The following is a 26772-nucleotide window of genomic DNA, read 5'->3' as shown; positions in this document are numbered from 1 at the left end:
TGTCTGTGCGGACGCAGTGGAAGTAGGAGACAGACAACTGGAGGTTTTTTTCCAAAGAAAGCAGTTTACTAAAAGTTTCCTGCAGCTGCAGAGGTTCATCCCACGCACAACTAGATGCTGAAAAGGGAGAACCCCGCAGACAGGGTCGAGTGTCTATTTATACAATTCAGTGGGTTCAGTTTACGACCGCCCACATATCAAACCATTGGTGCATATTTGTGGTGCAGTATTACATTTCATTACTTTCGTTTCTCTCAAAACACATGATTTCAGGGAAACCATGTGATAACCCATCGGCTGTGTTCCTGGCCTGCTCGTACCTCCTTATATGGCCATTTCCTCCTACCCCTTCATTCCTGCCTTATTATCCAACTTGCCACTTCATCACATTAGGCAGGGAAGTGTGTGGCAGAGAAGAGAAGAACTCAGTCTTACTCCGTTTTTTAATGAAACTGATGTTTTCTCTGCCTTCTATCACATTGTTAAATGTCTCTGTTTCCTTTCTATATTCTTTCATCCTTCACATTGCAGAGATTTGGCCCTGTTCACCTTCCCTCTCCCTGCTCATTTTTGAAAACCAGGAGGGAGGGAAAGCAGTGATTCTCTCTCTCGCTCTCCCTCCCTCTCTCCCTCCCCCCCCCTCTTGGCTGCCTGAGAGAAGGGTGTGGACCTTGGAAAACTATAACTCCCAGGACTGCATAGTATGGAGCTATGCTATCTAACGTGGGGTGCAAGGGCATTCATTCCATACTGTATATGCACCAAGAGAAGGGTATGGACCTTGAGAAACTATGACTCCCAGGACTGCACAGCATGGAGACATGACATAACAACAACAACAACAATAATAATGGCATTTAAAATGGGGCCTGACTGCATTAATTTTCTAGTGCAGATGCATCCAGAGAAGGGTATGGACCTTGGGAAACTATAACTCCCAGGAGGATTCCATCACATGGAGCCATGGCATTTAAAGTGCAAGAGCATTCAATCCATAGTGTAAATGCACCAAGAGAGGGACATGGACCTTGGAAAACTATAACTCCCAGGACCAAACAATATGGATCTATGGCATAGTAATAGTGATAATAATAATAATCATCATCATCATCCTTCTCTTCCAGCTTTCCCATGCAACACAAGGCACAGACATATCACAGAAGGAATGGAAGGGAAGCAAAGGACCCAGAAAGACTATTTCCTTTAAAAAAGAAATTGTTCTGGCAAAGTAAAAATTCGGTGAGCAAAAGATAATGCTTTCCCTAACAACGGTAGTTTTGGCTCTTCCCACAATCTCCACTCTCAGAAATTGGGGAAATGTTTCATTTTAAACTTGGGAGCAACAAATGCCATCACATTAGAGAATTGGCCAAACATCCAGATGATTACCAAAAATTTAGTTTCCTACCACTTCCTGAAATGTTTGAAAAGAATGCTGGCCCCCATGCTTAAAATACGCTTAAAATGTCGACATTTGGGGGGAAAGAACCCCCCCCCCCCCAGGAATTTGTTTAGAAAGCCCTGGAGAGTCATTGTTTGTAAAGACAAAAGGCATGTCCAAGTACAAATGTTTCAAAGTTTTCTCCACGGCGCATTTGGAAATGATTAGGCCCTGTCTATGATTGCCAGATCCAATTAACTGCCAAACTGAATTCAGCACTTTACCCCAGTCCTGGCCCTACAATCTATTTTTGCACAAGCCCATGTATAACGGAAACGATGGCAAGGTGGGGAAAATCTTTTATATAATATTATCCCACCGCTGCCACCAATATAAAGGAATATTGGGGGGGGGGGGGGAGGGGGAATATCTTTTATAATAGTATCCCACCTCTGCCACCAATATAACGGAAATGGAGGCAAAGCGGGGAGAGGCTAGGCTGAGAGAATAATTATAACAGATTTGCTTTTAAAACTGGTAGCTGCCACCAACCTAAAATGTCTTTAGGATTTTTGTTGTTAAATGTGTCTGAGGCAAACTTCTCCCATTTTCTGCCCACACCGTTCTCGCCCCAGGCTCCCAAACTGATTATGTTCACTATGAGGCTTTTCTGTGGTATTTTATTATTGTATTGCTGGAACTTCTATTAAGACTTCTTGATAGAAAATATACACTGTGGATGCTCTTGAAAGTTGAAAAATAGAATAACAATTTATTTTTCTTGAAAACAGGTAAATGATTACTTCAGAGAGGTTCATAAGCGTAATTGGTTACAGATGTTCTTCAGCTTAACTTAGTTGTATGTTTCAGATTTACTTCACTTAGTTTCAAACAGTTCCACCCAATCTATCTATCTATTGGTCACAAAAACTCTATTTGCTGAGAATAGACACAAGTTCCCCATGGTTGTTAATTAACTCTAACCTAGAGTCCTTCTATTAACCAGCCCAATATTGAGAGACAATCACTTGAGTTATCTCCCCCAAGAGATCCAAACTGCCTGACTTATCCTGTCAGTTTCCACAGCTTTCAGTTCTCTCTCACACACACTCTCCCAACTCCAAAACCAAACTGCTCTCTTCAAACCCTCAAACAGAACCCTCTTCTTCAAACTTCAAACCAGAACTCTCTTCTTCAAACCCCAAAACAGAACTTTCTTCTTCAAACCTCAAACCAGAACTGCCTGGAGCCTTTTTTTTTCTGCACTCTAAGACTTGGCTCCTCCCATCTGCTCTGATTGGCCAATCCTAAGAATCTCTCTCTAAGTTCCTCCCCCTTTCTAACCACACTCAAGATGGATGCCTGGCCTTCCTCAACAAAATGGAGGCTGCCTCACTCACTGCCACCAACGCTTCATTCTAGGCCTAATAGGTAAGGTTCACTATACCATGCCTGACTCCACCCTCTCTAGTCTTGATATGCCCACTATAATCCTGGTTCTTATTATTAAGATTGGTTATGATTTTAATGATGATCTAATACTTTACTGGTTTTGGTTGCTTGATTAGCTTGTTATGTGTTTATTTGCATTTTTAAATGTGTTTTTATTTGGTTAAGTCTGTTTTATTTGGCTTGGTCCCGCTTGTAAGCTACCCCGAGTCCCTTCAAGGAGACAGTGGCGGGATACAAAAATTAAGTTATTATTATTCTTCTCCTGCAGGGGAAGATTACCCAAAAGCCTGATCTCTTATTCGGAGTAAGGGGATAGCTAGAGAAGGCTGTTAAGAGGGTGAACAGCTGGATTGCGATGTTGAAACCAGGCCATCAGCAGCGTCCAGGTCTTCTCCGGGGAAACTGTGCACTGGCTAATGTGCAGCAGCTGAAAGAGAAGAATAGACGTGTGAAGGGCTGGAACCAGGAAGGGAAGAACTGCCTCATTTTGCCTCTCCATTTTGTCCTAAGGCCTGCTTCCAGTCCCAAAGCCAGGCTGACCAGTACTCTCCACCGGGATGTAGAAGGCCACCACTCCGGCCCAATGCTCTCAGGTGGAACACAGGTGCTGGAGCAGGGTGGAGGAGGACTTGATGAGGCTCCTGGAAGTCAAGAGGGACCCTCGTGAGGAAACCCAGCCAGAGAGGCCAGGCCGTGCCTTCTCTCTGAACCTCCTCCAGCCCTTAGCTCCTTACTGCAAATGCAGGGCCATTCCCTCAGGGCAGATGCTGGGTTCTTCCCTCATTTTCTTGGAGATTTGGTTGAAGGCTACCCAGGCCACCCTTTTAACTAGCATCAAGATGATCTTCACAATTCTCTGCAGGAAAATGAAAGAAAAAGGTGGGCAAATGTTGTACCTGATGTGGCCAATGATCCCTCTGATGGCTGATGTCACTTATTTGCGGAGAGAAAGAACAAGAGTTAAATGCAAGGATGACTCTTGTTAAAGATCAGGAAAGAGGAGGCCCCTATCTAGCCCCAACCCCCCCCCAAAAGACTCGGCGCAGGTGGGGCCTTATTGTTGCCACATCTGAAGTAGGGCTGCCCTGTTCCTTGCCCTCCTAGGCCAGCCAAAGTCCCCTGTTCACCTTGGCTAGGAAGAGATTGAGTGCCATCTCCAGGCTGCAATAAGGTGAACTGAGTATGGCGCATATCAATTCACCACAATTCCTGTGAATGAAAAGAAGGGAGAGGGAGCCATAGTCAGCATCAACCTCCTGAAATAAACCTGCTACCCAGAAGGTCTCTACAGGATGCCGCTCTTCGCGTACCGAGGAAGGATTGGGTGATGCCTCCTTGATGGTGGACACAGGTCTTGCCAGGGAGAAATGTGGGTCTTACCTGCTTCCCTTGGCCCACAGATCTGAAAGAACGGCAGAAGAAGTTAAGGCCTGGCAGGACAAGAAGACAGGCAAGAGGCTCTTCTGGGACAGTGGTTCTCAACTTGGGGTCCCCAAATGTTTTTGGCCTTCAACTCCCAGCAATACTAACAGCTGGTAAACTGGCTGGGATTTCTGGAAGTTGTAGGCCAAAAACATCTGGGGACCCCAGGTTGAGAAACACTGCTCTAGGACAAGAAGGGGAACAATGGTCATCCCTCCCGTCAGAGAGGAACACACCTACTGGAACAGGGGAGAGGATCCCAAACCTCATCCTCCAGGCTGGAGATGTCTTCCAGCACCATCTCTTCAGGGTCCTGCAAAAGACATTTGGGCAGAACAGTGAAACAGGGGCTGTCCCCTTCCCTCGTGGGTATGCGGCCAAAAGAAAAGAAATAGGAACACAACCCAGGGGAGGAGGACCAGAGTAGTAGGAAGAAGGTTAAAGGAGGGGCAGGGAGAGGAAAAGAGGTGGGGGATGCAGAGGAAGGAGTCCAACCCCCTTTTACTGCCCCTTCCCTTCCTGGCCTTTGATATCTTCTGAAGGTGCTTATAGACACTGCAAGGAGAGAGAGACAACAAGGCCAGGTCAGATGATGTCTTCCCCTCTCAGGTAGAGCTCCCCAAGCCCGCCTGGAATAAGGATGCAGGACAAGGCCCCCTTGACCTCATTTGAGGGAGGGGATCTCTGCCTACCATGTGCCCCTGAACCTAGTAAGGAAGTACCTCTTCTTATCGAGGTTCTGGGCTGCCCCCTCCTGCAGGAACAGCTTCCAAGGGATCCCAACTTCCTTTAAGCTCTGTTGACGGGGAAGAAGAAGGAAGTGTGTGCTGTGCCCTTTGCCACACCCTTCCTCTCTCTTTCTCAGGTGAATTCCTGGACAGGGTTGGACTGCAACCCCCAGCCTTCCTCCCCAATGACCACGTTGCCTGGGGCTGTTAGGATTTGCATTCCAACAACATGAGGGATTCCCTCTTCGGCGAAGGGTCACCCAGAACTCAAGGGCTCTTAGGGTGGCCCTGAGCCGGAATCTGTTTCCGCGAAGGAGGGAGAGAGGCAAGCTCCCCTTTTTACAGCTCCTTTCTTTCACTCACCAACTCTCTAGGTAGTTCTTTCTTTGGAGGAATTGTGATTCTTTCTGAAAGGAAGCTGCTAGAAAGGCAAGGGACAGAAGAAGAACTCTACTTCTCCCTTCCATTCCCCCCAAGAGCCCCAAGGCCAGCCCCATCCCAAGGACCTTGCCAGCCCTAGGAAGAAGGCAACATCCTAGGACACCCGCAATCCCCCAGACCCCTAGCCTATCCTCTCCCTGAAAACATGGACAGGAGGTACCATTCTGAACTCTCAGAGATGTTTAGGCTTCCCCTCCACCACCAGGCTGCTGACCTCCAAGGGGGACTTTTCTCTCCCTAGAAATTGCAAGAAAATGAAGGGGACTCAAGGCTCTACCGAAGAGGGGCTTTTCCTTCTGCTACAATCTCTCCCCCCCCCCCCTTCTGTCTCTCAGGACTGGACTCCCCAGAGTGTGCTGGACTGCCACCCTCAGAATTCTTTCCATTGACCATGCTGCCAGGGGTTGCTGGGATTTGCAGTCCATCATATCCCTTTTTCCATCAGGAATTTTTCCTAATGTTTAGGTGGAATTTCTTTTCCTGAAGTGGAATCATTGCTCCTTTATGCCTTCTTCTCTAGGGCAGCAAAAAACAAGCTTAACCCTCCTTGATGTAACAGTCCTTCTGATATTCTCTAATATCCCTCTTGACCTTTTTTTCTTGTAAGCTGCTCTGAATCACTTTGGGAGATGGAGTAGGATTTTTAAAAAGCAGTTATTCATTCATTCAATAACACCTGAGGGCTCCCGGATCCCCACCCCTTTTCAAGGAAGGCCCACCTGGGACTCAAAGTGGAATCACCCTACTTTCTTGGATGCTGACTGCTGACTTGGCCCAGCTTCTTTGAGGTACAAGGAGCAAACAGGATCGAGGAACCCAAGGGTAAAGAGTCTTCCTCCAGGAGTCACAGGCCACATGGGACACTCAACCAAAAAAATCATCTCCTGTCCCTATAGCTCTGTCTCCCTCTGAAGGTGGGCATTTCTTCTGCTTTGGTTACAGCTTGCCTGGAATAAGACTATGTCCAGTTCTGGGTAGCAAAGGTCAGGAAAGATATGGACACACTGGTATGTGTCCTCTGTCCAGAGAAGGGCGATCAAAAGGGTGAAAGGTCTGGAAACCATGACTCCTTCTGAGGAGCGGCAGGGGAAACCAGGAATATTTGTCTTGGAAAGGAGAAGGTGGAGAGGGGATCTGAGGGACATATTTAAATATTTGGAAGGGTGTCCCATTGGGCAGGAGGCAAGTTTGATTTCTGTGACTATAGCTGCTGCTGGAGCACAAATTCATACATTCATAGACTCAAAGTTGGCTGATACCTCCAAAAGCCATCCAGTCCAACCCTCTTCTACCATTCAGGAAGACACAATCCAAGCCCTTCAGATAACGAAGCCCTACTGAACGCCCAGGCAGTAAAATCAACTGTTAAACAAGTGTTTAAGTGGAATCTTTTTACCTGTAGTTGGAATCCATTGCTCCTTTATGCCCTTCTCTCTAGGGTAGCAGAAAACAAGCTTTCCCCTCTGATATTTACACACGGCTCTCATATCCCTCTCGGCCTTCTTTTCTCCAAGATAAACTTACCCTATTCCCTGAGCCATTCGACATAGGAATTAGTGGTTTAAAGGCTTCATAGAAAGTGACCTACATAGCAGAAGCGGGTCGGCTTCCCAATCCTGCTACACTCTTGGGATTTGCAGTCCAACAATGCCTGACGGTTGCAGGGATCCCACCCAAGAGGAGCCTCTTTGGCCAAAATCTGTCTCCTAAAGTAAGGAGAGAGGCATGTCACCCCCTTTAGAACCCCCTTCCTTTCTTCCTTCACTGGATGTTTCCTTCTACTTTGGAGGACTGTGGACTCTGAGCAGAAACAGTCAACAGACCAAAGGTCAGAACAAGGACACACCCAGGAAGTCCTTGGTGCCTTTCTTCCCTACATAGTCATAGGATGGCTTGGGAATCATCCAGAGAAAGGAGCCTTTCATGGCCCCCTTCCCTTCCTCACCCAAATGCTGTGTTTTTCACACTGTTATGTTTGGACTATCTTTAGTGGCTTCTGGAACCTGGGAGAAGAGCCCACAATCCCAAGGTCAGAGCAAGAGTTCAGCCAGAGCCCTGGCCACTCTCCCCGTTTTGCTTTAAATTACCAAAGCCAGACCAGTCCCTCCAGGAAGATTGTATGCTCCCAGGTCCCTGGCCCAGAGCCCCCAAAACACCCCAGAGGGCTTTGGTTTGACTGTAACCCTGCCTACAAAACTGACCTGGTTGATAATAACGCTATAAGCAGTCCCCATGTTGAGTTATGCTGTTAGATACTGTTGTGCCTGCTATGTCATGTGGTTCCTTTGATTTAAAGCAACATTTTCACACTGTATATTCTATGCTGCCTTTTCTTTTCATGAGGTGTGGTGCTTAAGATTTTGTAACAGATAGATCAGTAAGGAAGCATCAGTAGCTGCTGCAATTATGGTCCATGTAAGATTGTATTCAACTGGACTCCTGCTGCCAGGCAGATGGGTTTTGAGTCCTTCTTCCCCTCATGGCCAATGATTAGCCATTTTCAGGTGGCAAGGTAATCTTCATTTGTATTAGGGAGCATTCTTGATCCCTTTTGCACTCCCTTTGCAGTCTGAGGCTGGAAGGAGATGTGAAGGCTAAGAAGTATGGGGGCGTGGATGTTTCTCTGTTTCTCTACCTTGGACAGTTCTCATAACTGAAAGGGGAAAGGAGTCAGGTTTCTGCATTTATTTGTTTGCTTCTGTGCTTTATAACTTTGGAAGCCCATTTTCTATTGGCCTCTGGTGGGAGAAGTGCAGCTGGAACTAGGTGCCCTATACATCCCACAAAGGAAATGTGATCTTTAATGCGAATTGAAATTGACACTGCCCATTTTAACTTGCAACTATTGCTCTGTTTTACTGAGTTTTATTTAATTTATTAGGGTTTTTGTACATTTTTATGTAAATTATTTTATGTTAATTGATAGTTATTGTTTTAAATGTTTATGTATTTTACTGTATTTTTTAATGTCTTGCAGCATTACTATGTGCTTTGTAAGCCGCCCTGAGCGCCTTTTGGGAGATGGTAGCAGGATATAAATAAAGTATTATTTTTGTTATTATCTGATTGATGGCTCCTCATTAGGGAAAGGTGAGTTTAACCTTTCCCTGTATGAGCTGGTATGCTTGTATATCATGTGCCGCATCACTTCCCCCATGCGCCTTCCTCATCTCCTAAACCAGGAATGATGAAGGCACCAATCTGATCTGGAGGGCAGAACGGAGGGAAGATAATGGAAACCTACTAAGGGAAGAGGGTCCAAAGGGTATAGGATCATGAAATCATAGAGTTGAAAAAGACCGGAATCGCATTCCGCAGACATCGAGTGATGTCAATGCCATAGAAAAGCCACAATGTAAAACAATACATTCCATAGACTGCTCATTGCTGCTTCTTTACACTGGTCTTCCCCCCTTTCTTGTTTCTTTCCTCCTTCCCCTCCTCTTTTCTTCTGACTCCTCCTTTCGTTGGGCCAGAAATCTGTAGATGGAGGTGGAGAAGGAAACCAGGAAAGAGATGGGCAGCTGGAAGGACTCACCTTGGAGGAGACAGGGAAATTGGGGGAATTGAGACCCCTTCAAGGCCTTCTGCAAAAGAAGCATTAAAAGGGACTCTCTCAGTGACACAGGAGGCATGGCTGACTAGTGGTCACTGGGTTGCCCCAAGGGAACCAGAACTGAGGAAGAAGCCCAAACTGGCAAAAAATCAAGACCACCCCCACTGGCCCATCTCTTCCCTGAGGCCCACCTGTGGCTCGAAATGGAGGGAGTGTGGCCACTTCCTGTATAGCAATAGCTATTGTGAGAGAGGCATTGAGGAGCCAAGGGCAGCTGGGACCCTTGAGAAGAGTGAGCCAAGAGCCAAGTCCAGCGCCAGGATTAACCTTGGTGAGGCTTGGAACCTCTTGTCTCCTGGGCAACCATGTCAACACACCTGGCTCTGGAATCCAGGGAAAAATAGACTCTTCCAGAAGGGAACAAGCCTGGAGCTTGTCTTGGGAAGGGGTTGGCCAGGGAAGGTTGCCACCTGCTTTTCTTGCCAGGTTGTTATTATTATGATGTTTATTTATACTTTGCTTTGTCTTTCCACAAGGAGACTCAAAGCAGGTTGAAGCGCAAAGAATCATGGAGGCAGGAGCCCTTTAGGAAAGCTCTTTGACATTTTCTTGAAATAAGGCATTTCTTTCTCTATTAGGCCTTGGATGCCTTCATGAGTCACTCCTCAGGCCAGAGGTGTATTGCTCTCAAAAAGTTGCTGGGAACCTCTTAGGAAGAAAAATGTTTTCAGGACAAATCCAATGGCTCTTTCATTGTCATCTTAGAAAAGCTGGGTTTGCTGTGACAGGTGGCCCAAATTCCAAGGATGGCCTTGACTGAGAAGTGAAAGGCAAGATCTCCCCTCACAGAGGTTTTGGACAGCATCTCCCATCAGTTAATGTCCCAAGGTTTGTTGTGGCCCATCCTTCCCTTTCCTATCAGCTTCTGCCTTTAAAAAAACATCCCGTGTCTTTCTTCCCCATCTGCACCTTTAATTCCTAAGTTGTGTGTTGTGTGTCCTAAAGGATTTGGCTGGACACAAAGGGAGGAAGAGGGGCATTCATGGGCCATATTTCTCCAAAAGGCCAAAAGTAAAACCTCAGCATCCCTTCAGACATCATTTCACATGTTTCTCAGACCTGAAAAGGCAGGAAATTTGGATATATGCATATCAGCAATGCATCTCCACTGTGGAATGGCTGCAGTTCTAACCCACTTTGACTGCCATGGCTCCATGCTACGGGATGATGGGATCTGTAGTTTGATGAAGCACCAACACTTTTGGGCACAGGAGGCTCCTCTCCAGCACGAGGCTGCTGACCTCCAAGGGGGGCTTCTCTCCCCCCAGAAACTGCAAGGAAAGGAAGGGAGACTCAAGGCTTTACCAAAGAACTGCTTTTCCTTCTGCTACAATCTCTTCTGCTACAATCTCTCCTTTCACCCCTCTCTGTATCTCAGGACTGGAATCCCCAGACAGTGCTGGACTGCCACCCCCAGCATTCTTTCCCACTTACCATGCTGCCAGGGGCTGCTGGGATTTGCAGTTCAGCAACACTGTGCTTCTATTGATGCAGCCTAGAACTTGATAAACTTTAAAAGCTGTTGCAATACACTCTTGACCCGTGTTCAGTTACGGTCAATAAAAACACCTAAGTCCTTTTCACATGGACTGTTTTCAAGTCAGGAGTCACCCATCCCTTATCTCTGCATTTCATTTTCATTGCCAAAACTGAGTACTTTACAGTTCTCCTTATTGAAATCCATTTTGTTAGTCTTGGACCACCTTTTAAATCTCTTACGGTCCTTCTGGTCCCTTTTTAATGTGATTTTTTAATTTAATGAATCCATATAATTTTTTATTTGTTTCTTTAATATCTTTTTACCCGGCCTTTCTCCGCAAGCGGACCCAAGGCAGCTTACAACATATAAAACATACAATACAGAAGTTAAAACATAGTTAAAATCAAATATTTGATGTAACCAGTTACCACCTCTCCAATATAAAGCCCTTCGACATATAAGCATTACACCTTAAATCTTAGCCCGGCCCTAGAATATATGGTTCTGCCCTTAGTTGATTTTTTTTTCCAGAATAGCCATACCAGTTATTGAATCCTATCTCTTCTTTCTCTTTTGATTTCCATTGATCTTTTTCTTTAATTAGGTACTTCCTGTAAGTTTTTATTTCCTCATTGAATGTTAGACTTAGCACTTTTTCCAATGGACACAGCCATAGAGGGATCTTTGATCCCATGTTTTCCTTGTATCTCTTCCAAATTACTATACATCTATTATATTCTTTATTTAGGTTACCTTTTTCATACCATAAATACACATGCCATCAAAATCTTAAGTTATGACCCTCCAAAGTAAGTAAAGCAAGATTTTCTACTCTAACCCAACCATTTCACCAACTAAAATCTGCTGCTTCATAGTAGTATCTAAAGTCTGGAAGGGCTAGGCCACTCTATCTTTGGCGTTTATTAAATTTCTGTATGCAATTCTAGACTTTTTACATCATTTTTATCAATGCTATCTTCCCCATGCACTTTTGTTGAACTCTTTGCCATCTTTCCAAATCTTCCTTCCAAGATTTTTCCTAATTATCTATCTATGTAAAATTGTTCTGACCATTTTCCCCTTAACTTAAATAACAAACGTACTGGACCAAATCACACCAAATTTGGCCACAAAAGACATCGTCATCCAGACTGTGTTTTTACAGCCAAAAAACAAGAAAAAAAGTCCTAATTAGAGGGAGAGGAATAACTGTTTTTTCCCATTGCTGCCAATTAGAAGGGTAAGCTCCGCCCACTTTGTCTCCTAGCAACCCACTCAGCCATTTAATAGCACCCTGGGCCTCTTCACTCAGGCCTCTTTCACACTGCCTATAAAATACAGATTATCTGATTTGAACTGGATTATATGGCAGTGTAGACTCAAGGCCCTTCCACAAAGGTATATTACCCATTTATAATAGTATATTATCTGCTTTGAACTGGATTATCTTGAGTCCACACTGCCATATAATCCACTTCAGTGTGCATTTTATACAGCTGTGTAGAAGGAGCCTCATATAATCCAGTTCTAAGCAGATAATATAAGATTATAAATATACAGTAGAGTCTCACTTATCCAACATAAACACCCTGGCAGAACGTTGGATAAGCGAATATGTTGGATAATAATAAGGGATTAAGGAAAAGTCTATTAAATGTCAAATTACATTATGATTTTACAAATTAAGCAGCAAAACATCATGCTATACAACAAATTTTACAGAAAAAGTAGTTCAACGCACGGTAATGCTATGTAGTAATTACTGTATTTACAAATTTAGCACCAAAACATCGCAATGTATTGAAAACATTGACTACAAAAAATTGACTATTAAAAGACCGACTGTCTGTGTTGGATAATCCAGAACATTGGATAAGCGAATGTTGGATAAGTGAGACTCTACTGTAATATGAAATAATTACTGTGGTATAATAATAGAGAACAATATAATCTATAAAACTAGGATAATAAATAAAGAGCAACACTCTGAAAGCAGGGAAATTGGGAATTCCAGAAAGAAAACAATCAGAGCCAGCTAACACTTCCCAACAAAGGATTCTCCCAGGCAGGAAGCAAACAGGCTTTCAAGCTGCAAGGCCCTTAAATGCTAATCAAGGTGGCTAATTGCAGCATTCATACCTGCCACACTGAGACTATTAATTGCTATTCAAACTGGCCAACCAAGGATTCCGCAAGGTAGAAAGCGGCCAGGCTTGGAAGCAGCAAGGCTATTCAGTGCTATTTAATCTGACCAACCAAGATTTCCCCTAGATAGAAAACCCCCAAGCTCTGAAGACACGAGTCTACTCTGTTCCATACAACCAGGCCTAGAAAGGATGCCCTATGTAGAAAGCGGCCCAGCTTTTAAGCTCCAAGACTATTCAGTGCAGTTCAAGCTGGCCAAACAAGGATTCCCCTACAAAGGAAGTAGCCAGGCTTCAAAGCGGCCCTTTGACTGAGGGTGATATTTCAGCTACTCCAAAAAACAGCCAGGTTTTGAGGCTGCAAGGCTATTCACTGCTATTCCACCTGGCCAACAAATGATTCCCATAAGCCACAGTAACACATGGCCAGGCAAAGCTAGTCTATCCATATATGTAAAAGGGTAATGAAATTTTGGCCTAGGACAAAACAACAAAACTACACATCCTAGAAACACTAAACTTGGCAGCACAACCCCTCATCCATGCCTCTACGTTCATACAACAAAAAGAAATGAGAAATAAAGTCCTAATTAGAGGGAAAGGAATAATTGTTTTTATCCAATTGCTGCCAGTTAGAAGGCTAAGCTCCGCCCACTTGGTCTCCTAGCAACCCACTCAGCCCAGGGGACAGGCAGAGTTAGGCCTCACTTAGGCCTCTTCCCCACTGCCTATAAAATACAGATTATCTGATTTTAACTGGATTATATGGCAGTGTAGACTCAAGGCCCTTCCACACAGCTATATAACCCATTTATAATCTTATATTATCTGCTTTGAACTGGATTATCTTGACTCCACACTGCCATATAATCCACTTCAGTGTGCAAATTGCAGCATTCATACTTGCCTCCAACAGACAAAAAAAAACAATCAGAAATATTGTATATTCACAAGCTTTAGGAAATAATATCCCCTGATGGCGGAGCGTGTTAAAGCGCTGAGCTGCTGAATTTCTGGACTGAAAGGTCGCAGGTTTGAATTGGGGGAGCGGAGAGAGCCCCCACTGTTAGCCCCACCTTCTGCCAACCCTAAAGCTCAAAAATATGCAAATGAGAGTAGATGAATAGGTACTGCCCCGGCGGGAAGGTAACAGCGCTCCATGCAGTCATGCCACATGACCTTGGAGGAGTCTACGGACAACGCAAGCTCTTCAGCTTAGAAATTGAGATGAGCACCAACCCCCAGAGTTGGACACGACTGGACTTAATGTCAGGGGAAACCTTTACCCTTTACCTTAACTACCACCAATTCCTCAATACCTTATTTCCCATACCACCATACTTTGCCACACCACAGCAACACGTGGCCGGGCACAACTTGTATATAAAAAAATGTAATGTTCATTTTACTATGGAATAAACAGCAAAGCCACTGATCCAAATCACACCAAATTTGGCCACAAAAGACATAGTCATCCAAAATATGTCTTTCAATTTAAAAAAAAACCTAGAAAAAATAAAGACCAAACAACAAAATGAAGACAAAATAAAATCCCCATTGCTTACCATGCAAGCTCAGAGCCCCCCCCCCCCCAACTGAAACAACTGCATTACTCAGAGGACCTTGCACCTGTGGGCGGAGCCTAACCCTACTTCCACAAAACGTTGCCATGGTGGGCGGGGCTTGCGGCTGGCAACAGTTGACAGCCGTTCCTTCCCTTTACTGTGCTTCTTTCCCCCTCAGATGAGAGAGTATGCACTGAGGGAAATACCGCTGTACTATTACTGTACGCGACTGTTCTCAGGAGGGAGAGCAGCCACTATTTACATAGCTGTCATGTCTCCCTTCAACTTTCTCTTCTACAGGTAAACAGACCCAGCACTTTAAGATGCCCCTCAGAGGGATTATTCATCCCTTTAACATGAACTCTTTTTCTGGACATCTCCCATCTCAATCATTATTATTACTATTCTTTTTCTTCTTCTCATTATTATTCATAGAATCATAGAATAGTAGAGTTGGAAGAGACCTCATGGGCCATCCAGTCCAACCTCCTGCCAAGAAGCAGGAAATCGCATTCAAAGCACCCCCGACAGATGACTATCCAGCCTCTGCTTAAAAGCCTCCAAAGAAGGAGCCTCCACCACAGTTCAGGGAAGAGAGTTCCACTGCCGAACAGCCCTCACAGTGAGGAAATTCTTCCTGATGTTCAGGTGGAATCTCTTTTCCTGTAGTTTGAAGCCATTGTTCTGCGTCCTAGTCTCCAAGGCAGCAGAAACAGAAGAATTCCAGACAGGAATTCAGGGAGGAAACTGCCAGGCTTTAAAACTACAGTACAAGGCCATTCAATGCTAATTGCCCTCTTTCTCTGCATACTCTCAACTTCTGAGTCATTATTATTATTATTATTATTATTATTATTATTATTATTATTATTATTATTGAGTTGCTGTGAACCATGAAATGAGTTCACACCCAGCATTACAAAACTCTACAACCAGGACAGTAAATAAAGAACACTCTGAAAACAGAAGAATTCCAGACAGGAAACAATCAGGGCCAGCTACACCTCCCAACAAAAGATTCCCCCAGGAAGGAATTAGCCAGGCTTTCAAACTACATGGCCATTCAATACTAATTGCCCTCTTTCTCTGCACACTCTCCATCTCAAAGTCATTATTATTATTATTATTATTAGGGTGCTGTGAACCATGAAAATGTACAAAACCAGCCACCCAGCATTACAAAACTCTACAACCTGGACAGTAAATAAAGAGCAACACTCTGAAAACAGGAGAATTCCAGACAGGAAACGATCAGGGCCAGTCTTTGAAGCAGCGATACTACTCTGTTCTACTGAAGCTGACTAACCAAAGATTCCCCTAGGTAGCAAGCAGCCAAGCTTTGAAGCAGCCAGGCTATTCATTGCAATTCTAGCAGCCCCAAAAACTATTCCCTAGAACGCAAGTACCCAGGCTTCCTAGCAGCAACCCTATTCCATTGAATTCCAGCTCACCAAACAAGGATTCTCATAAGAAGAAAACTGACAGGCTTTGAGGCTGCAAGGCTATTCACTGCTATTCCACCTGGCCAACAAATGATTCCCATAAGCCACAGCAACGCGTGGCCGGGCACAGCTAGTTTGGATATAAATTGTTTTTGTTGGTTAACCATGTTGGTCACTTTGGAGCCTAATCCTCTCTTCTGGAGTATATCCACTCTATCCCCAGAGAAGGAGGGGGCTCCCTTTGGGTCCCAATCCAACTCTCAGGGAGGACCTTTCGGGGTTAGGGGTCCAGGCCCCAAGGGAGGGGTGGGAGGAGGTGATTGTGAGCTCTTGTGAGGGATACTTGCATGTGGGAGGTAATTGGCTGGGGAGGGAGAGGAGGGAGGGGCCCCTGGGAGGGAGGGGGTATATGCAAATTGTGGCAAGTGGGGATTGTGAGAGGAAAGGGAATTTGCATGTGGAAAGTGATTGGCTGGTGAAGGACAGAGAGAGGGACCTTTGGGAGACTTTTTCTCAGAGTTCGAGGATGATGGTCCTCCATTTCTGTTATCTTGGGGATGGATCCGTAGATGGCTGAAGAGACCTATTCTTGATCTGCATGTTCTCCCGCAGTGAGGACATCGGTTTCCCGGTGGAAGGCGGTCTCAGTCAGGGTTGGCTTGACGGGCCTTCCTCTTGGCATGTTTCTCCCTTAAGCCCTCCATTCATGCCTCTTTGAACTCCGCAGCACTGCTGGTCATAGCTGACCTCCAATTAGATCGCTCAAGAGTCAGGGCTTCCCAGTTCTCAGTGTCTATGCCACAGTTTTTAAGGTTGGCTTTAAGCCCATCTTTAAATCTCTTTTCCTGCCCACCAACATTACGTTTCCCATTCTTGAGGTCGGAGTAGAGTAGCTGCTTTGGGAGACAGTGATCAGGCATTCGGACAACGTGGCCAGTCCAGCGGAGTTGATGGCGTAGGAGCATTGCTTCAATGCTGGTAGTTTTTGCTTCTTCCAGCACACTGACATTTGTCCACCTGTCTTCCCAAGAGATTTGCAGGATTTTTCTGAAGCAACGCTGATGGAAACGCTCCGAGAGTTGAGTGTGATGTCTGTAGACCGTCTACGTTTCGCAGGAGTAGAGCAGGGTTGGGAAGACAATGGCTTTATAAACAAGCACCTTGGTATCTCTACGGATGTCCCGATCATCAAACACTCTCTGCTTCATATGGAAAAATGCTGCACTCGCAGAGCTTAGGCGGTGATGTATTTCAGTGTCAATGTTGACTTTTGTGGAGAGGTGGCTACCAAGGTAGTGGAAATGGTCAACATTTTCTAATGTTATACCAGTAAGTTGTATTCCTGGCATTGCAGAGGGATTAGCTGGTTCCTATTGGAAGAGCACTTTGGTTTTCTTGATGTTCAGTGAGAGGCCAAGCTTCTCGTATGCTTCTGCAAAAGTGTTTAGAGTGGTTTGTAGGTCTTCTTCTGAGTGCGCACAGACTACGTTGTCATCGGCATATTGGAGTTCTATAACAGATGTTGTGGTGACCTTGGTTTTGGCTCGCAGTCTGCTGAGGTTAAATAGCTTGCCGTCTGTCTGATAGATGATTTCCACTCCGGTGGGAAGCTTCCCATCAACATGGTGAAGTATCATAGCAATGAAGATAGAAAATAAGGTAGGGGCAATAACACATCCCTGCTTGACACCTGATTCCATCTTAAATGGGTCACTTTGGGAGCCGTTGCTGTCCACGACTGTTGCTATCATGTCATCATGGAGGAGCCGCAGGATGTTCACAAATTTGTCAGGGCACCCAATTTTTTGGAGGATGGTACAGAGAGCACTAGGCAAGTGGGGTTTATATAACTGTGGAATGTCCATGGATGGAGAAAGAACTCTTTTCTGTTGGAGGCAATTGGCCGCCTTGATTAGCATTAAATAGCCTGGCAGCTTCAAAGCTTGGCTGCTTCCTGCCTGGGGACTCCCTTCTGCTTGGACCAGGGCTTGGGCCCCCTCCTTGGGGGAGGGAGGGAATGGAGCCCCAGGGGCTTACCTTGGAAGACCCATAGGAACCTCCTCTGTGTTTCCGGGGCCCATGCAGCACAGCAGGGCTGGCCCCAGTCCCCAAAGGGAACAGGAGGGGAGGGGGGCTCCCCAAAGGAGCGTAGACCTTAGCCTGAGCCATGTGTACAGGGCCATCCCAAGGGGGGATTGCGGAGGGGCATCTGTGGGGGACAGCCCCAGCTAGACCTGCTTGAAGAGCCCTCTGACCATGATGGCGCCTAGGAAGGCAATGGTGGAGCCAACTGACTCCAGGCCCTTCAGAGCTCCGGTCACCATGGCAACCAGGTAAAAACACCTCCAGGCTTGGAACCTGAGCAGGAATGGAACCTTCTCAAAGGAAAACAACCACAAGCCTGGAGTTGCTCTTGCGGGGCGGGGGGGGGGCAGCAGGGAGGGAGAAAGGAAGGGGCCCCAGCCCTTGGGGACATCTTCTGAGGCTCTTTGGCAACTGTTCTGCAGCTTTGGAGCCCACAGACCATGGGGTCTCTTGAAAGTAGTCTCCTTCCTCGGTGATTCCTGAAAAAACCTTTGAGATACCCTTCACCTCAAAACTCAAATTTTCTTGCAGACTCTAGCAAGTCTTTAGCTTATCTATATAAGGGGGGGGGGGCTCTTTTTCCTATTCCCACACTTAAAATAAAGTTAAGGAAACATAGACACTTAACAATAATTGGCATTCAACTTTCTGAAAACATGAATCTCAACCCTTTGGGGGGTATGTGAAGTAGAAACAGACATAAACCCAGGAACCCCTTTGAAAGTTGCCTGTATTCAAATCCTAGGAGTTTGTGTTCATGTGTTAATATCCTTGTGATACACCACAAATTTACGGCCCTTCTACACTGCAATATAATCCAGTACAGAGCAGATAATCTGGATTTTATATGGCAGTGCAGATGGGGTCTACGAAATTCAGTTTCCAGTCAATTGACACTGACATCCATTCCATACACGGTGCCGTAACTTCTGATGTGTCGTCTCACAGCATCCGTTTTAGTCGCCCACCATGCCTTCCTGGATGATGAGAATTGTAGTGCTACTTTGCCTTCCTCTGAGGCTAAGAATGTCTCCAGAGCCCCAGGGTGCAGCTGCACTGTAGAATTAATGCAGTTTGATACCACTATGGAATCAAGGGACTGTGGTTTAATAAGGCACCAGCACCCTTTGGCAGAGAAGGCTAAAGACATTGTAAAACTACAACTCCTGTGCTTACAAACCACTCATAGTTAAGAACGGAAGTTATTTTATTTATCATGTCAGAGCAAATTGAGAATGCAGTTATAATGTATAGAGAAACTACAAAGTTAAACACTTGGCATTATACTAAATTTCCTTTGACCAGAAGCTGGTCACTTAGAGTGCCTCTGGTGTTGCTGTGAGAAGGTCCTCCACTGTACATGTTGCAAGGCACAGACTGCATTGTAGTAGGTGGTCTGTGGTTTTCTCTTCTCCGCACTCGCATGTCAGGGACTCTACTTTGTAGTCCCGTTTCTTAATATTAGCTCTGCATCTCGTGGTGCCGGAGCACAGTCTGTTCAGTGCCTTCCAAGTCACCCAGTCTTCTGTGTGCCCAGGAGGGGAGTTTCTCATCTGGTTCCACGTTTTACCTGCCACTTTTGGACTCTCACTTGCTGAGGTGTTCCTACTAGATTTGGGCTCAAATCATGTTTCATATGTTTCATTCATGGTTTTGTACCGTTTAGTCCATTCGGATTGAACGGGATGGTACAACCCCACGGTAACAAAAGAAATAGTCAAATGAATAGCAGAGGGGAATGGTAGCCTTTTCCCTCTGCTGATTCGTCGCTTGGCTGTAGGCCCTGGCTTGCGTAACCTTCAGCCAAGCACTGGGTGCTTGTTGCTCATAGCCCTGCCTGCTGGGCCTACGAGCATAGGGAACTCAATGTCTCATAGGCCCGGCTCGCAGGGCCTTACAGTCGAGCGTCGAACGCTCGAAGGCCCAGCTCGCAAAGCCTGGAGCTTTGCCGCACAAGGCCTGACATTTTTTTGGGGTGTTTTTGGACCTTAACTGGAAAAGCCCATTTGTATAGGTGGCCATTTCCGTCAGCGGCGGACGGAAACAGAAATGGGGCTATATGAATGGAACAGAGACGGTAGTAATTTTATACAAATGTACAACCCTAGTTTCTACTAGTATCTCTGTAGATCTTAGGAAGCTATTTCTTGATTTAAGGCGTTGGCTTGTAGACAGTTGATTCTCTCATACCTGAAGCAATTTGCAGCATGCAACCAGCCAAACAAACAAACCAACAGACCATTTCAGGACAAACTATGACAATAATCTCAATCAACATCAAAGGCATGTCAGTTGCCAAAGAATGGGAGTGAGAAAAGGGAAAGGGCCCGGGCTGTGGCGTAGGCTGTTGAGCAACCAGCTGCAGCCAGTGCAACAAATCACTCTGACCAAGAGGTCATGAGTTCGAGGCCAGCTCGGAGCCCCGTGTTTGTCTTTGTCTTTGTTCTATGTTAAGGCATTGAATGTTTGCCTTATATGTGTAATGTGATCCGCCCTGAGTCCCCTTCGGGGTGAGAAGGGCGAAATATAAATAATGTAAATAAATAAATAAATAAATAAATAAATAAATAAATAAATAAATAAATAAATAAAATAAAGTGAGAGGAATCTACCTCTTGGAAAGGAAATTAACCTCTAGAAGTGTTATCGGGAAAAGATGTCTCCAATGAAACTTTATTACCAATCCTTGTTTCCACTATTTCTTTCAAAATCTATCACAAGGACAGAAAGTGAGATGAAATCTTCTGAACAGAGACACAGACCACAAAACAAACAACACAAGAGTGTTGCACATATTTGGCTGGAACTACACTTAAAAATGTACGTTTCGACTTACAAACAAGCTAAATTTAAGAACAAACATACAGAACCTGTGTTGCTCTAACTGGGGGACTGCTTGTATGAAGGCATGGCAGCTAATGTGCTGTCAAACTGCATTGTTCTGAGTTTCTCATAGCTTTCCTAAGTAGTCAGTTGTTTTCCTGGAAAGGAGATGACTTGAGCCGTCAGCTGAAAACGAAACTACATTCAGAGGAATTCAGAGGCTCTGAAATAATCCCATTCTGTTGCAACAGGAAGCAGGGGGGCTGTCTTTTTTCCTGCTAGTTATTTGAAATAGAGATGTAGAAATTAGGAAAGAGGCTTCAGACCCCCTTACAATTGAGGACCCAAGTTTGACAGATCTTTAAGAGCGAGAGGTAAGACTGGTTTAAAAGTGGCTATTGAACTTTAAATCGTGCAGAGCAATTGCTTGGCTGGTTCCTTCCTCTGTGTAAATCTCAGTGATTGAAAGGAGATGAGAAAGCAAATAAGGGTGAATGCATTGAGGATGGAAGGAGACAATAATAGAGGCTCTAAAATGAAGAAAAGGGTGATAAGGTGTTGCCAAAAGCCAAATAATAGGAGAAAACGTCCACTATAGAGGGACATGATCTTATTTAAAGACATGATCTCCTTATTAAAATCTGTCAAATAAAGACTTTAAAGTATTTCTGGTATGCGCCGCAATGGATGTGGTTTGATACCACTTTCACTGCCATGGAAACCTGGGATTTGTAGTTTGGGGAGACACCAGCACTCAATGGCAAAGAAGGCTAGAGACCTTGTGAAACTACAATCCCAAGGAGTCCGTGGCATTGAGCCACAGCCGTGAAAGTGGTGTCAAACAGGATTAATTATATAGGGGAGGTCATAGGGAGGGGGGAGCAAGCTTGTTTACTGCTGTCCTGGAGACTAGGATGCGGAACAACGGCTTCGAACTGCAAGAAAGGAGATTCCGCCTGAACATTAGGAAGAACTTCCTAACTGTGAGAGCTGTTCAGCAGTGGAACTCTCTGCCCTGGAGTGTGGTGGAGGCTCCTTCTTTGGAGGCTTTTAAGCAGAGGCTGGATGGCCATCTGTCGGGGGTGCTTTGAATGTGATTTTTCTGCTTCTTGGCAGGGGGTTGGACTAGATGGCCCATGAGGTCTCTTTCAACTCTATGATTCTATGAACTGCAGGTGCTCCCAAGGAAACCATTTATCTGCGATATGTGCCAAAGTAATAGCAAATTGTATAATCCTCAGATAAAGTGAGATTTTGGATAAATTACTAGAGGCAGGTGTGACTATCTATATAAAAATGTACTGTTCGTATGTAGGACCGAGTAAACAACAAATCTACTGGGCCAAATCACACCAAATTTGGCAACAAAATGGCACACAACCCAATGAGTGAAACACATTAAAATACAGCGCCAAAGACTTTAAAAAACAAAATAGATAGAAGACGAGGGCATTCAGAAGAGGCGAGTGCATAGACTTCAATTCCCAGCGTGCACTGCGGCTTTCCCTCTGTCACCCTACAACAGCCCATGGCGCAAGGCCCTCTGGGAATCGTAGTCCGGTGGTAGACGTTCCATTGCCAATGTAGTAGGGGGAATCTTCTACTGCACCTGCGCGGGGAGAAGCCCAGCGCAGGGAGGGAGGGCGAGCGAGCGCGCATGACATTTACCTATGCATGTGCACAGTTGCCTGCTACTTGGGAGTGTGATCAAGCACTACTATGGCTACTTCTACATCTACACAGACAATAGAAGAACACAAAATATTGCCAAGCCACAACCAATGCGAAGACACATATATAAAAAACCTAAACTACATCTTTCCTAACATGAAAACAACATGATTATACCTTCCTATCCTCTTACAGCACAATCAACCTGCTGGACAAAATCCTAAAAATAAAGAACAACACTCTGAAAACAGGAGAATTCCAGACAGGAAATAATTAGGGCCCTAACACCTCCCAACAAAGGATTCCCCAGGGAGGAAACAGCCAGGCGTTTAGCCAGAAGGGCCATTAAATGGTAATCATTCTGGCTAATGGCAGCATTCATACTTCCCTCCAACAGACAAGATTTCTTTTCCCCACCCTGGACATTATTCCACAGGAATATAAGCCCCACTTGCCTGGCTGCTTCCTGCCTAAGGAAATCCATTTTGGCCAGCATGAATAGCACTGAATAGCCTTGCATCATCAAAGCCTGTCAAATCCTCTGTTTTCTAAGGGCCACAGCCTTTCTTTTAGAAGTGTGTGCCCTCAAATACTCCATATGGGTGTTGTGGTAATCTCTGAGTGGTTAGACTCAATTTAACCCTCTATGGGGGAAATTCCACCAAAAATCAGCAGAGTAGCAAAAGCAAAAGCTTTCAAATGCAACAGTTACTTACACGGGGCGAGCAAAGAGAAGCCTCTGACCATTTAGGATTGCAATGGACTGCAGAGTCTCAGTAAAAGTTCAAAAAGGATTTATTCAGGTAAAAAAGAACTCCATTGTAGATAGAAAAGCTTGGGAGCTATCTAGTCTACTCTAGATTGGTTTCTAAGGAAAAATAAGAAAGGAAAAATAACAAACATCTAAATAGTTACATCTTGCCAGGAGAGATGGCGAGATGCTTCTTGTTAGCTAGAAGAACAAAGGGAGAAGAGTGAATCAAAATGGTTCCAACCTCATGGTCCAGTTTATTGGGACCATAAAAGACATTCTGACCAATGAGAAGTTAGTGTCCCTAAAGATTCACATCCCTACTAACTTCAAAGTAAGGGATGTGACGTACACATGATAGAGTGAAACACAGTAAAGCCTGTCTAGGCATGCTTTGGAAACAGGGAAAGGATTCCTTCAATCTAACTCTATCATCTATCTAATCTAGACTTGAGTAGTCCAGGATGATTCCCAACAATGCCTGGCTGCTTCCTGCCTAAGGGAATCCATTTTGGCAAGCATTAATAGCACTGAATAGCCTTGCATCATCAAAGCCTGGCAAATCCTCTGTTTTCACAGCTTTTCTTTTAGAAGTGTGTGCCCTCAAGTACTCCATATGGGTACTTCTTCATCTACACAGACAGTAGAAGAACACAAAATACTGCAAAGAACAGCACTCTGAAAACAGGGGAATTCCAGACATGAAACAATCAGGGCCAGCTAACACCTTTCAACAAAGATTTCCCCCAGGAAGGAAGCAGCCAGACTTTAAAGCTGAAAGGCCATTACATGCTAATCATTAGGGCTAACTGCAGCATTCATACTTGCCTCCAACAGACAAAAAAAGGAACACCCAGAAATATTGAATATTCACAAGCTTTAGGAAATAACATATGCAAACTACCAACAATTCCTCAATACTTTCTTTCCCATACCACCACACTTTGCCACAGCAACGCGTGGCAGGGCACAGCTAGTTGTGAACAAAATTAGACACTATAGGATAATTTATTTATGAGAGGGTTGAGAAAAGTAGTTTATAAACATCTGTGACTCAGCCATGGGAGGGAGGGTAGTTAGGGAAAGGCAAAGTTTTAGGATGTTTTGTTGCTGTTGTGTGGTATCATAGAAAATTGGAAATTTATAGAAATTTAATGAAAAATATACATTTAATTTTTTTCATCAAATCGATGAATAATCAGATCTACATAAATCAAAACCGCTAATGTGGACGGACCACTGTATATTATTTGCCTGTTTTGGAGTGCCAGAAGCAAGGAAGAAGCTGTCGGGTAGCTTGAAGACTTTGAATAAGGAAAATGCTGGTCCACAGACTTCATGGTAGAATGTTAAGTCATCATGAACTCACAGTGAGACCTGGTTGTTTTGAAGATGTAGTATAGATTCCTGCATGGAACAAGACTATGAAAACATAAATACAACAGATGTACTGGAAAGTTCCCCTAATTATATTTCACAATGTATGTTTTGACATAAGTAACAGTTGACTTGAAGGTACATGGTAGCAACAGAGCCAGTATCAGCATAAGTTATAATAGAGATCAGCAAACCACTATTCAGTGAACCTGTCTTTTACAATCATAAGTTATCAAGCTGTGTAAACTCTTTTGATAGAGCCGTTGTATTAACTGCATATTTGTACCATGGGAAGCAAAAAAGACAACATATTTTCTTTAAATTCATTTGAAGAAATGAAGGAATTGCCATTTCCAAAGAGGAAGTCATTCTTCTGCTAATTGCACAAGGCAGCTTGGTTCATAACTTTGTTCCTTTTATTATTGTTTCTCTCTTTTAGGTCAAAATTATCTCCCTGAAATGTCGTTCCACAAGACAACCAAATCTTTGGCAAAAAAACTGAACCCAGAAGGAGATTTGATCCCAGTACGCAGCATTATAGACAATGACCACTATCGGCCTCTTTGCCTGCTTTACAGAAAGGCAAATTCTTCATGGTGGAAGACTAAGTCTTTTCGTAAATCTGAATATAAATTAACAGATGTTCTTTGTTTTGGCGATCATGCTATAAAATTAGGTAAAATCTGAGATTCAGTGATAATTTTTTAATTGATACATCCATTTAATTAACAAACTTTTGCCATACAAGATTTATTTTGCTATACATTATCCCAAAAATAACTTTGCCTTATATGTCAATTTATACATTTCTTTGATGTGTATCTCCCATTACCCATACCCTCCCCTCTTTTCTCCCTCCCTCCTGGAACAGCAATTCCAAATGATGTCATTGCATCAGTTTAATCGTGTGGAAAGTCTGGTTCAAGGTGCTATATCTATCAACTCTGTCTATTTTATTAATTAGAATAGACCATTTCCTATACCAGTCTTGTTTTGTATGACTACAGGTACCGCTCCTGTAGTCATGGGAAGGTAACAGAGCTCCAAGCAGTCATGCCGGCCACATGACCTTGTAAATGTCTAAGGACAAAGCCAGCTCTTTGGCACAGAAATGGAGATGAGCACCAACCCCCAGAGTTGGACACGACTAGACTTAATGTCAGGGGAAAATCTTTATCTACCATTATTATTTCTCCATGCTTGGGCTATGGTAGCCTGTATTGCATGTACACGTATCTTAGGATTTCTGACCAATTATTGTTATCTTCCTCTGACCCTGAAGGGCCCGTTTCTGTCTGTCTGTCTGTCTGTCTCTCTCTCTGTCATATGAATTCTTTCTGATCTTTTGCATCTTAATCTCTGCCCCCTCAGAAGCAGTCTCGTATTTGTTTCTAAGTCAACTGTTCCCCCAGATGAGCTAATGTTATCAGGACTGCTTGTAGGTGAGAGATCACATCCCTGGCTGTTGGATTCCAAAACAGCTCTACTTTCATACGGAGTCTCAGAGACAGCATCTTGCTCTAAACCCCCCTCCTTGGCTGCATCTGGTTCCAGCATTCTCTCAGGCCTTAAAGCAATTTTGTACCATCCTTTTTTGGTGAGATTCCTGAATTGGACATACGTCAAGATGCTGCTCCAATAATAGTCTGCAGATTTTTTGCCTCTTGACTGGAGACGATAGCCCATTTACATTAACCGATAGAACATTTATTACATCCAACATCAATAAAATATGAATTTTTCCCTCCCTTTTCCCAGGCCTCTTCCACTATATTAATCTGATTTGTAGCTGTTCCCAGGCCCAGACCACATAACTCCCCCCCCCCCCAGATCCCTAGACCCCCCTCCTTGATGAAGGGGCTGCTCAGAAAAACCTCCTCACATCCATCCAGAGTATCACAAGGGGCAGAGTCCCCTGCAGCATCTCCCCCCTCCATCAATTGACCCTTAACCTAAATAAAACCCACTTATTCTATAAATTCCCACCCAGTTCTTAGACTCAACCATTCCTTCAAATTCTGTCCTCCATAATTTGCGCTCTTGCTGTATTTCCTCCTTTCTCTTCCTTACTATCCACCAGGTTCCCACTCCTCTTTTGCTTTTCCTGAAAGCAGCTTCGGCCTTCTTTTTCCAGATCATTTACACAATTAATAATACAATCTCTAGAGCAGTGGTTCTCAACCTGTGTGTCCCCAGGTGTTTTGGCCTACAACTCCCAGAAAACCCAGCCAGTTTACCAGCTGTTAGGATTTCTGGGAGTTGAAGGCCAAAACATCTGCAGACCCACAGGTTGAGAACCACTGCTCTAGATGACCATGATTATGAGTACACCTCATTATAAATACTCCTTTCCAGTTTTAAGTTGCAAACAGAGCTTTTCTACTTTGACTATCA

At 44.4% G+C, this 26772-nt stretch overlaps 1 protein-coding gene across 3 annotated transcripts in view; it reads left to right on the top strand.

The window, feature by feature from the left end:
* Nucleotides 1–2694: 2694 nt before the first annotated feature.
* Nucleotides 2695–26772, top strand: part of LOC103279239 (gasdermin-A) — a 37918-nt gene continuing 13840 nt past the window's right edge. Inside the window, exons 1-2 of one of the 3 annotated variants that reach the window (XM_062983997.1) lie at nt 2695–2812; nt 24818–25054. In XM_062983997.1, coding sequence (XP_062840067.1) covers nt 2740–2812; nt 24818–25054 — 310 coding nt within the window. In that variant the 5' untranslated portion in view covers nt 2695–2739. Of the gene's footprint in view, nt 2813–20782; nt 20954–24817; nt 25055–26772 lie in introns of those variants that run through there. The other 2 variants (XM_062983996.1, XM_008113344.3) reach the window with 2 other exon arrangements.

This window comes from Anolis carolinensis, chromosome 6 (assembly GCF_035594765.1).
Source record: "Anolis carolinensis isolate JA03-04 chromosome 6, rAnoCar3.1.pri, whole genome shotgun sequence".
Classification (NCBI taxonomy): Eukaryota; Metazoa; Chordata; class Lepidosauria; order Squamata; family Dactyloidae; genus Anolis; species Anolis carolinensis.
This window is presented reverse-complemented; position numbering and strand designations above follow the sequence as displayed.